Genomic DNA, 12,624 nt, shown 5'->3' with positions numbered 1-12,624 from the left:
ATACTTTACGTAGGGGTAAAAGTTAACTTATTTTGTTACTGCTCATGCTCTTGGGGCATAATGTGGGCCAACTCATGTTTTCCTCAATCCTGATATTGAGTGGAAGATTAAAACAACTGGCCAAGTATCAAGTGAAGATATCAGTCCTGCCACCATAAACCTACTTCCAAGATCTCACCTTGTGATTTTTGCCCAGGACCCTCCACAGAAGAGTTGCTCTTCAGACAGGAGGAGTGTACCTTGCCTGCTCGGAAAAGAGTCCTTGAAAAAAACAAATGGGAAACATGGCTACAAGAAAACTGGGAGGACTGCACGGTGAGAGCTTAAAAGACAGGAAAAAAGTCTCTTTTTGGCATTGACTCAGTTATGACACCGCCCCCCCCCCCCAAGGGCAGTATCAAAACTCTAAGCATTCGTTCGCCATTTTCTCTAAAACTAGCAGTGTTTGGGCTTCTGCACCTCTTTGTTCACCTCTTCTTCATCATGACATGTTTCTTATTTTCTAACCTGTATCTTATCCTAATATTGCTGAACTTCGGAAAAGTTTAAAATACTTGAGAATGAAATTGTTCCTTTTGATAATAATAAGTGTCAAATGTTGGACAATATTCCTCATCAGAGTTTATGATGCAATCTGGAATCCCTTGAACAATGCAGTAAGCCAAAAAGTTTGAACAGCTGGAGCAGCCAGCCTGGTCTGAACAGAACTATCCAGGAACAAATAAAGCTTTTTACCAGTGAAAACAGGAGCTGAAAAGGATCCAGCTGCCAGAGCCACTAGCACTGAAACAGCCCCTACGTCAGCCGTCAGCCGGGGCGCTACAAAGCTGTGGGGCTGAGGTTCCTCAAGCCTCTAATTCCGGCTGGCTCCAGTCATAGTAGGAAGAGAACTGAGGGTATAACTGGGAAGGATGTGTTGCGAGCAATAAAAGAGTAAATCAACTTCTTGGCAACAGAGTGGGATCCCAATATTTTTGTTTTTTCGGAGTGATCAAAGTGTACGTGAAGAATTTAGGAAGTCTTCCGGAAATAAGACTCAGTTTAAAACCTGCTCACTGGGGCCTCTTGATGCCTCTTTTGCTTCACAGATTGACCTTAGATATTGTAGCATTATGGCATTAGGAGGCGGGAAGGAGCTTCAGAGAGGGTCTGTTCTAAATCCCTTCCTTTCAAAAAGGAAAGGGAAGTCCAGAAAGGCATGATTTGCCAAAGGTTATACATCTTGGTAGTGGAAGATGTAAAAATAGAATATTGTTTCCCCTGCATGGTGCTTTCTTTTCTTTTTAAAACTAATTTAAAATTTTCATATATAATGGGTGGATACTTTCTACTCTTAAAAATTAAACCATACACCTATTTATTTGTTTAAAAAATTTAAACGATATACCTGAAACTTTGACCTCCATTCCCAGAACTACCTTTAGAGGCAATCATTTCAGTATATATATGCATTTATTCTTTATAGCTGCCATTTAAACTATGGATATATTGTAAAGGCCAGTGGAGCCTTCCTAATAAATTATCATAGAAAATTTAATTGGCCTTGAGATAACTGTACTCTAAGAGAAGGGCTAAATAAATTCTAACTACCATAGAAAACTTAATTGGAACATAGTGGTCCAAAAAAACCTCTCTGAGGAGGCGACATTCAATATAGAGATAGATATAATCACTTATCATTTCTTAAGTTTTATTTCAAAATTAAGACCTTTTATACTTTTGGAAAATGGAACTTAAAGTATCAAAGTTTATGTTTAATGTCTAAAAATGTTAAGAGCTTAATGATCTTTTTAAAGAGAGAGATATCTATATTTCTTTAAAATAGTAAATTATTGGGGCACCTGGGTGGCTCAGTCAGTTAAGCGTCTGCCTTCGTGATCCCAGAGTCCTGGGATCGAGCCCAGCATTGGGCTCCCTGCTCAGCGAGAGCCTGCTTCTCCCTCTCCCGCTCCCCCTGCTTGTGTTCTCTCTCTCTCTGTCAAATAAATAAATAAAATCTTTAAAAAAAGTAGTAAATTATTCTGATTCAAAAATTTTTAAAAGGGAATTGCCATTTTATTCAATAATTTTATTGAAAGAAGTAGGAAGGGAAAAATGAAGGACAGGGAATCGGAGGGGGAGACGAACCATGAGAAACTATGGACTCTGAGAAACAAACTGAGGGTTCTAGAGGGGAGGGGGTGGGGGGATGGGTTAGCCTGGTGATGGGTATTAAAGAGGGCACATATTGAATGGAGCACTGGGTGTTATATGCAAACAATGAATCATGGAACACTACATCAAAAACTAATGATGTAGGGGCACATGGGTGGCTCAGTCGGTTAAGCGTCTGCCTTCGGCTCAGGTCATGATCCCAGGGTCCTGGGATCGAGCCCCGCATCGGGCTCCCTGCTCAGCGGGGAGCCTGCTTCTCCCTCTTTCTGCTGCTCCCCCTGCTTGCGCTCTATCCCTCTCTCTCTCTCAAATAAATAATAAAATCTTAAAAAAAAAAACAACTAATGATGTAATGTATGATGACTAACATAACATAATAAAATAAAATTTAAAAAAATTTAAAAAAGAAAGAAATTGATGGCAAAATTGTGGAAATAAAATAAGTTGACTTTTAGGAATAAAGTTTACCAGGGCAATGCTGCCACCAAAAGTGGCTCTAATTTTCTTTATATCAAAGCTGACTGATGTTAAAAGCAAAAATAAAATATCTAGTATCTGTTAAATGTGGTAAAGTCATTTTTACGTTTGTATCCCTAGCTACTTTAAAACAAACTGATGGCTTCCATCTTTTGAATGATGGTATCTTACTTTGAAATCTTTTAATTATTATTTTTAGGTGTCATTTTTACTTTAAGAAGAAAAGGGGGGACAACAATAATTTTCATAATACATGGAAGACAAGTTAGCACAGGGATAGGATGGGATGAAATCTTTTCAAATGTGATTTTTGAGTATTTCCAAGGAGGCTAAGAATAACTAATCATTTAAATCAGTAATTCCAAAACAGAATTTTATCCCTTCCACTCTTTACCCCTAGAAAATTTCAGAATCAGTTTCAGGATCCTGCCTTCCCCACCTCCAATCTTGTATGTAATTCTAATCAGGATCAGGTCAGGATTTTCACCTCCCCTACCTTGAGAATGAATTTCTGCCACATAATTGTGAGTGTTTGGATGTGTGTTTTAGTGTGCACACCAAAAAACTACTGGTTTAAAAACTACATGTACAACACATTTTTAATTAGTAACTATTTTTAAAAGTTGATAAAGAACTTGCTTTTACTTTTTATTTTTCCCTTCAGAATTTGAACCTTTCATTTCAGGATTTGGGGGACCCTTATCAAGTTGCGAATTTTAACAGGATTCTTAGAAGACTAATTCGAGTTGAAACCCTCTGGTTAGTGGATAATTCACTGGTGGACTTAAGTACCGTAAGATTGCCAAGGTACCTGCTCTTTAGCCTGTCTAGTTACTAAGTTGAAGTCAAATATTTGCTATTTGGGCATATGGGATCACTGTCTGGACCTACTGTGGCCATATGGTCAGGTCTTAAAGGTAATAGTGCTAAATGATACCTGGGCAAGGCAAAAAGGGAAATTTATACATCAAAATGTCACACTTTAGAGGGAAAAAAAATCTATTCCTTTCCAAATTAATATTATCATCAATTTTTAGAGGAGTAATTTGTAATCAGAGAATCATACTGGCAGAAAAACTTGCCATATCCCTTGTACTGTACACTGGAAATGCAATTACATGGTACAAATACATTATATAAATACGTAGACATTTTTAATCATACTTGTTGAGCACCTGTGAGGACCAACTCTACAGGTAGTTAACAAGAGTCGTGGTTTCAAGGTCACGTTCTAATGGAAGGGTGAGGGTAGCCCATCAGAATAACAACAGAAACAAACTAAAAGTTTTTAAAAATATATGGACTCTTCGGTTTTCCAAAGATCCCAAACTCCTGACATTAAAGATAATCTGCCTTTTTGCTTAGGATCGCTTGAGAACTCCTTTTGTAGAGAGCTGCTGTCTGCTTCACCAGGCACAATGCGTAGGTGGAGTGACGAGAAGTAGGAGATGAAGGAAACCAAGCAGCCACAAGAAGGAAGGGTAAATCCTAGAGCCGGTTAAGGTACATCTCTGAGCATGGGTTAAAAAAGACCATCCCAGTCACACAGGAGAGGAAAGCAGTCAGGAGATGGAGGAATATGCAATGTGCCTGGGTATCTTCAGTCATTTCCAAAGCCCCTTCGAAACTCTAGACTTGCATAGCATTTGATTTTACTTATGTTCTTTTTAAGTAATCGCTACACCCAATATGGGGCTTATGATTAAGAGTCGCATGCTCTAGCAACTGAGCGAGCCAGGCGCCCCTACTTAGGTTCTTTTTAAATAACAAAATTTTAAATACCTAAATAAAAATTCTCAAAAGAAACTTAATATCACTACTATAAATCAAAATCACTGGCAGTTGATATTGGTTTATTCAGGTTTTTGTTTCTGTTTTTGTTTTGCCAGACTCCCTTCTAGGGATATAATAGTGATAACATTAGTTATATTTTTAATACATATTTAAATACACATGCAACAAAAACATGTTTAATAATCACATGGCATACTTTAGAAATACTGAACTAGAAGATCATGTACTTGAAATACCTGAACTTGACCTGATCCAGATCAATAAGCCTCCAAATCTTTGCTATCTTACAGAGAAGAGAGAGAAACCATAATCATTAAAGAAAAGATTTGCCCCAGATTTACAGTTCTCTAGATGTATTCTTTTGGCTTTTCTTTCTTTAGAAATAGAATATATAGTATCAAATTATGTAACTGCAATTCAAATTTTACAACTGCCAAATCAATGTGTCAAAGGAGAAAAAAGTTGATGTATGTAATTCATCGCCTCCTTCCTTCTGCCCCAAGGAAAACACCACACTTGGTTTGCTGCTTTTCACCCCTAACATCTTGCTGACTGGGGATGTGTGATGGGGTGAATCTCAGAGCCCGAGATGGATGTACATTGAAAATGAGAGAGTGACTGGCAGGCAATAAAAGAATAGATTTCATAGGAGGACAGAGAGAGAGGCAGAGACACAGGAACTGCTTAGGCTGGGTTTTCAATTAGAAATCATCATAGCACTAAAGTGCTTCTAAAATATTATGTGTAACCTGGAAAAGAGTAAAAACCCGAAGTTATCAAGTGTATGATTAGGACTGTGTAAAATGTCCATATGGAGAGAGAGTGGAAGAAAACAAGGAAATGAAAAGAATAGATGTGAAAAAATTACAATTCAATCGGGGTCAGGGAGTTCAAACTGGATTTTTCCAATACGGTTGCATGGAAACTCTCTCTCTGTTTAGCACCATTTTTACCATTAGCAATAATTATTTACTAAGTGTCTTTGTGGGGTACAAGGTCATAAATAAGTTCCCTGTGTTTCTTTCGTGGTATTTAATCCCAACTTATATGTAAAGGAATTTTTCCTTAAAGCAAGGTGTCAGTGATAGATTTGAATTATTTCCTCTATTTGCATGGTCTTAAACAATCATAGCTTTAAGGCAAAAATATTGAGAAGCATGATATGTCAGGAAAATGTATTCAACCTAAGTGCCCAACACACATTTCTTCTCCTAAGGATACCTTTTAGTTTTCTTTTATATATAAAAGGCCTTTTTTCTAATTCAAAATGCTATTTTTTCAATATAGAATTTAAGTATGGAAAAATAGAAAAAAAATAACTGATCTCACTACTTGGAGGCAATACTCTTCATAAGTTGTTATGAATCTGTGTGAACAATGAGATTGCTGAGATTCACTCATTCATTGCAGCCATTCACTCTTTCATTTGAGACATATTACGAATACACCATGGACCAACTATTATGCCAAGTACTGAGTGTATACATTGGAAAAGAAAACAGATTTCTGTATTCAGCAAGCTTATAGTCACATATATTTGGCTTATTTTCTCTTCATATTTTGATATAAATATTTCTCTTCTTTTACAAACCACAGTTTTAGAAAATATCACTGTCACTCCTTTGAGGGGTTATGGTCTAGATGAAGCACGCTAGTCCTATGCAAGGTTTGGTAGTTAACCATCCTCTTCAGGAGACAAATGACAGGGTGTTTATATTTTTTATCCAGGTGCAGAGTTTTAAATATGAACAAAAACCATCTCACATCTTTCAAACAATTGCCAAAGATACCTCAGATACAGCATTTATCCTTGGCTGAAAACCACATTGAATCTCTGACTGGGCTCTCCAGTTTATGGTGCACTCCACTAGAATCCCTTACTCTCAGGAGGAACCCTTGTGAGTTTCACCCAAATTACCGGAGACGGTAAGGCCCCAAACACTTTTGTCGTCTATGTTCTTCTTTGAATGTTATACTTTGACTAGCTGTTCCCCTGGAGCTTAAATTCACTTGGCAAATATTTATCCTATCTATTACATATTGAACGTTTCATGCTTCTGATCTCACCTAAAGAACTCTGAAGTGATCTTTTTTAAAAAAATCTATAATTCATTTGATTTGGATTTCCCTGATGCTGAGCGATATTGAACACTTTTTCATGTCACACCAGTCAGAATGGCTAAAATTAACAAGTCAGGAAATGACAGATGTTGGCGGGGATGCGGAGAAAGGGGAACCCTCCTACACTGTTGGTGGGAATGCAAGCTGGTGCAGCCACTCTGGAAAACAGTATGGAGGTTCCTCAAAAAGTTGAAAATAGAGCTACCATATGATCCAGCAATTGCACTACTGGGTATTTACCCCAAAGATACAAAAGTAGGGACCCGAAAGGCTACGTGCACCCCGATGTTTATAGCAGCAATGTCCACAATAGCCAAACTGTGGAAAGAGCCAAGATGTCCATCAACAGATGAATGGATAAAGAAGATGTGGTATATATATACAATGGAATATTATGCAGCCATCAAAAGGAATAAGATCTTGCCATTTGCAACGACGTGGATGGAACTGGAGGGTATTATGCTGAGCGAAATAAGTCAAACAGAGAAAGACATGTATCATATGACCTCACTGATATGAGGAATTCTTAATCTCAGGAAACAAACTGAGGGTTGCTGGAGTGGGGGGTGGGGTGGGAGGGATGGGGTGACTGGGTGATGGACACTGGGGAGGGTATGTGTTCTGGTAAGCGCTGTGAATTGTGCAAGACTGTTGAATCTCAGATCTGGACCTCTGAAACAAATAATGCAATATATGTTAAGAAAGAAAAAAAGAAGAAGAAGAATGTAGCAGGAGGGGAAGAATGAAGGGGGGGAAATCGGAGGGGGAGAAGAACCATGAGAGACGATGGACTCTGAAAAACAAACTGAGGGTTCTAGAGGGGAGGGGGTTGGGAGGATGGGTTAGCCTGGTGATGGGTATTGAGGAGGGCACGTTCTGCATGGAGCACTGGGTGTTATGCACAAACAATGAATCATGGAACACTATATCTAAAACTAATGATGTAATGTATGGGGATTAACATAACAATAAAAAAAATTTAAAAAAAAAAAAATCTATAATTCACTCTTCTCTCAGTTAATTTATGATTGCTTTAAAATTTGAGGCTTCTCTTATAATGTGACTTTACATATACAAAGGTGCTTCATTTTAGACTTTCCCAAATCCTATGCGTTTTCTCTCATAATGTTTAATAGATACTATGTCTTTTTAAAGATTTCTATGTACAGATTTCTATCAATGTCCATGTGATAGTTTTATAAATTGTTTATTCTCTGTTTTTTGTTTGTTTGTTTTGTTTTTTGAGAGAGAGAGAGAGCAAGAGTGAGCAGGGGAGGGGAAGAGAAAAGGGAGAGAGAGAATCCCAAGCAGGTTCCATAACCAGCACAGAGCCCGATGCAGGGCTCGATCTCATGACCCTGAGATCATGATCTGAGCTGAAATCAAGAGTTGGACACTCAACCAGCTAAGCCACCCATGCACCCCTATTCTCTGGTTTTATTTTCACTCCTTTGGGCCACAAGAGCACCATTAAATGGACACAAAGAAGTAACTGATTCAATCTACCCCAGTGGTTGAAAGTCCTTGAAAACCTGTGAAGAATAAACCATTTTATTCTTTTGTCACTACTGGAACATTCCTAATGGTAATAATGCAATGTATACCTTGGGGTATGCAGAAAATTCTCTCTCTCCCTAGCTAATTCCCAGCACCGCTTGTGGGAATTTAAAGGGTAAAAACAAGCCACTGAGTTCTAGAACTTGTATTTGCCCCCAGATAACAAGTAAACTCATGTCTCAGTTTGAATCTGTCATACAAAGGATTAGATCATTTCTAGGTTCATACCTGATCTATGATTACATCTTTCATCTACATTCAGCTTCAATAAAAGACATAGTTCTCACTACCTTCCTTTCTCAAACTGCCATTTTCCCATGACAACAACCATATTCCAAGGCCTAAATAATATGACTCTTCAAACTCTGACGTACAACAAAAAATTATCGAAATAAGAATTCTAATCTCTGTTATTCCTACATAAATCTTATTACTGCCATTGTCACCCCCATGACTATAGACTGAAGACAAAATTCATGTTCTGTGATCATAAATTCTCAAATTGCTTTTACATAAGTGAAAACTAGCAACACAGTTGCTTTAAAATTGAAGTAATATTTAACCATAATAACATTTTGAAGTTTAAAATTATATTTCCTACAGTCAGAGGAGGTTCAGCCGGACATTTCAACATCATTCATAAAAAGGCACATTTCTAGTCATAAAGACAATTTATTAGTATTACATTTTAGTTTTGTTAATTTATATGTGGGATTTTATTTTGATCCCAATTCAGTTACTTGCCTCCCTTCAAAGGATGCCTTACAACAATAGAATTAAGATTAACTGTCTGAAATCTGATATGCCCTGAGGTCTCACTATAAATCTGTCTTCAAAATTTATGATGTGGTATAGAATTATGTGAGAATGAGGGATATAATGAGGTTCTTCTATTTTCTAATGTTAACTCTGTTGGATTGAGTCCAAGGTGGATACAGACAGGCATTCAAGCTATAAAAAGCCAGGTTATATTGACTTGGGTAGTAGCGGGTTACTTTAAACAGAAAGATCTGGTCATTTCAAAGTATGAGGAAAGGATTTAAGTATCCACTTCTGCTGAGGAACTAAACTGAAGTCCCAAGTTCATCCAAATTTGGGTTCAATCACCTAGCCAAAATCCACACTTTAAGGATTATAACAGCATTCATTCTGTCCCTGGGTATCTCTGTGTCCAGGATCTGGGCCAGACCTTCGGTGTCCCTTTACAACATAATCAGAATTATTTAAGTATAAGACTTTCTTGGTCATTGTCACCTACAATTGTGACTGTCTTTCCCTTCCTCCTTTGTTTCAGATCCTCCAATAAGAAGAAAGCACAGTTCAAAAGAGAAAAAAACTTACTGATAAAGCTCAGAGTGTAAGTCCCAGTAGGTAGAAGGCAGCCCCATGTCCGGGGACACCCACAGGCAAACTCTTGTACTCTTCTTCAGAAGTCAATGTGATCTGAGTTCACCATAGTTTTACTTTTTGAAAAGAAATAGTAGCTAGGGTTTCCTGTCAGATAAGTCTGAACATTAGGGCCGGAAGACTTAGATTTTAATTTTTGCACTGTCCCCCACAGGCTTTATGATCTTGGATAAGTAACTTAAAATGGAGGATAAAAACCTGATGGAATTGGTGTGAGGATTAAATAAGATAATATGCAGGAAATATTTAGTGCTAAGAAAATTACGTGGCCAAAGAGAGCACCCAAGGAGGTCAATACCAACCATTAGTTGTCATGGCATGTCTACTGACAGGTTTCAGTATCTTTCATCCTGGGCAAATCCCAGTGCCATTCATTTCCTCTGGTATGAGCCCACAGAACACCCAGATCTAGAAAAACTGTCCACTTGAAAGAAAACACTGCTTTATAACACTGCTAGGCATTTGACTACTTTCACCTGGGTTGATGAGAAGGACCCCTTCCTGAACCTGAAGTGACTGTGTAAATCTGAAATGTGATCTTCAGAAATTCTGTCAAGAGAAAATAACTCAGCACAAGAATATTTCCCACCCCTTCTCTTATACCTCACAGCCAGAATTCTTCCTTAACTATCATTAAACAACATGTGTTTTCTTTACTTCTTCCTTTTTAAAAAAACTTTTAACTTCCTAATGTGCACTTATATCATTATCTCATTCTTTCTCTCATGGTTATTTGGCTAAATTCCTCATTTTTTTCCCCTTTATAGAGCTTTGTAAAAACTGGACTGAAATTCTCTTATAAAAACAGACTGTACGCAGTCCCACTTCTCTGATCTATACTTATGATCTGAAGAACTATATAGTAGCTCCTGGAGAGGGCAAGCTACAGCAAGGTGATCAGCTCAATGAACATAAATAGTGTTTTATTATAACCCTATTGTAAAGATAAAAAAACAAAAACCAGAATAAAATGATAGCCACTCATCTTTCTTGTAATAATAGGCAAACTCCACTCATTTATAAAGAGAGTAAGTGAAAGACAATGCTTTTGTTCAGTACAGTTACTTTTTTTATCTTTAACTTTTGTTTTAGAGTGTTCTCCTGTTTGCCTAACTTAAAAATGCTGGATGGAATCCTGAAGCTACCAGAAGATTCTTCACCACCAGAAACCAATATTTTTTCAAAAATGTGTATTATATCATAATGCAATTTGTATAGAAAGAAAGCAATCACCATTGTCTCTAAAAGCTAATAAATACAGGAGATGCATAACTAAATGCTGTTGCTTACCATATATATATAATATATATTTATATAGTTTTCCTTTAAATTAGTGATCTCCAGTTTTTTTAATTCTATACCCCAACAGTAAATAAATTTTGAGCATACACATATAATTTTTATTAAGAAATCTTATACATAAAACATTGGAGAAATATATAATGTACATTTTAAACATTAAAAAGAGAGATCTTTAAGTAATGGCATAAAAATTTAACATGAATAAAGGCTCTAAGTCTTCCTCCATACTCCAGGGACTCATCTTTCCAGCCTCAAGGCTCTAAGTCTTTTACTTTGAGAGTACTGCTTCAAATATATGAACCTATTAAAAGGAAGGGGGACAACTGTGTGATTTTAAGCCACATGCATTGGATTCTCCATTTTGAACATTCTGTCAGTCACTAGTGACTTTGATACAACAGAAATTTAGGAAGGTCCCACGCCATTCATTAAACATTTAGAAAATAATAATGGTAAAGCTTCTTTATGTTCAGAGAATTTTAAAAATGCAATTTTAAAGCTGCCTTCCCTATAAATTAAAGAGAAAGAATACAATTCAATTTAAATGCTTTCAAAATTTAGAGAAAGGTCAACAATTAGATCAACTTCTGATCTTATATTTTTCCTTATTTATAAAGATCAACTTAGTCACAGAACTAAAACTTTCCCAAGATGGTTTGTCAATTAGATGCTTCCTAGCATGAAATAAAATATTTTCTGGATCATCCTGCCATGAATGAAAACTGCTTATAAAATTATATAACAAAGATTCTAACAAGACCAAGATATAGTTCCTTCCCTCAAGAATCTTATGAATGACTAAAGTAGACAGCACACACATAAGACCTAAAATATAATAAAATATGTTATAAATATTATGGGAGGAAGTGAGAAGATTTAATTTTAAATTATGGGAAGCACCTTTGAGGACTTTATAGAAAGAAGATAATTTGAGGTGGATGTTAAATAGTAACAGACTTCCACAGGTAGCAGATAGTAGCGTGTTGTATCAGTCAGAAAACATGACATGAAAAGGGGCACAAAGGGGCACCTGGGTGGCTCAGTCAGTTAAGTGTCTAACTCTTGATTTCAGCTCAGGTCATGATCTTGTGGGCTGTGGGATCCAGCCCTGCATCAGGCTGAGGGCTCAGCGAGAAGTCTGCAATAGATTCTCTCCCTCTGTCCTCCCCCCACCCATGTGCATGTGTTCTCTCCCTCTCTCTCTCAACCTCTATATATATAAAAAAGAGAGAGAGCTAGAGAAAGAAAGAGAAAAGGGGCACAAAGACCAGAAAGTGTATGTCAGTTAGGAATAGGCAGGCTGCAAAAGTCAAAGCAGATTGACAATGGCTTAGAAAGAGTAATAGTAATAATAACAGCTATAATTTTTGAGCATCTACAATGTATCAGGCACAGGACAGACACTGTACATTCATTATTTATATCCTCAAAAACCTATGAGGGTCCAATTGTTCTCATTTCATTAGTAGGGATATCTGAGGCTCAGCGAGGTTAAATAGTTTGGTTAAGGTGACACAGGTAGGTCACACAACTATTATATGGCAAAGGCAAGATTCAAAGCCTGAACACTTTTCAACACCCTTGCTGCATCTTCTAATAATATAGTTCTAATTTAGAAATTCAAGATGATATTTTGTGTTTCCAGGAACAGTACCATCTCTCATAATCCATCATAAATACCAGCATTTAACCATAATCAAGTATTCTCCATTCCTTGAACATACCCTAAACCTTTCTTGTTCAAGTCTTTCCTTCCTTCTGCAATACTTTTCCCTGGAGGGTACCCCTAAGAAAATCCTTCCTCCTTTCAAT

The 12,624-nt window shown here is 37.0% G+C and overlaps 1 protein-coding gene across 1 annotated transcript in view; it reads left to right on the top strand.

The window, feature by feature from the left end:
* LOC116634131 overlaps positions 1 to 10,714 on the top strand; it is a 31,872-nt gene extending 21,158 nt beyond the window's left edge. Inside the window, exons 4-8 of the mRNA XM_032407340.1 lie at positions 197 to 315; positions 3,296 to 3,438; positions 6,154 to 6,351; positions 9,398 to 9,460; positions 10,603 to 10,714. Coding sequence (XP_032263231.1) covers positions 197 to 315; positions 3,296 to 3,438; positions 6,154 to 6,351; positions 9,398 to 9,460; positions 10,603 to 10,714 — 635 coding nt within the window. The remainder of the gene's footprint in view (positions 1 to 196; positions 316 to 3,295; positions 3,439 to 6,153; positions 6,352 to 9,397; positions 9,461 to 10,602) is intronic.
* The last annotated feature ends 1,910 nt before the right edge of the window (positions 10,715 to 12,624 follow it).

This window comes from Phoca vitulina, unplaced genomic scaffold (assembly GCF_004348235.1).
Source record: "Phoca vitulina isolate PV1807 unplaced genomic scaffold, GSC_HSeal_1.0 scaffold8, whole genome shotgun sequence".
Lineage (NCBI taxonomy): Eukaryota > Metazoa > Chordata > Mammalia > Carnivora > Phocidae > Phoca > Phoca vitulina.
Note: the sequence above shows the minus strand (reverse complement) of the source record. Positions and strands in the feature narration are given on the sequence as shown.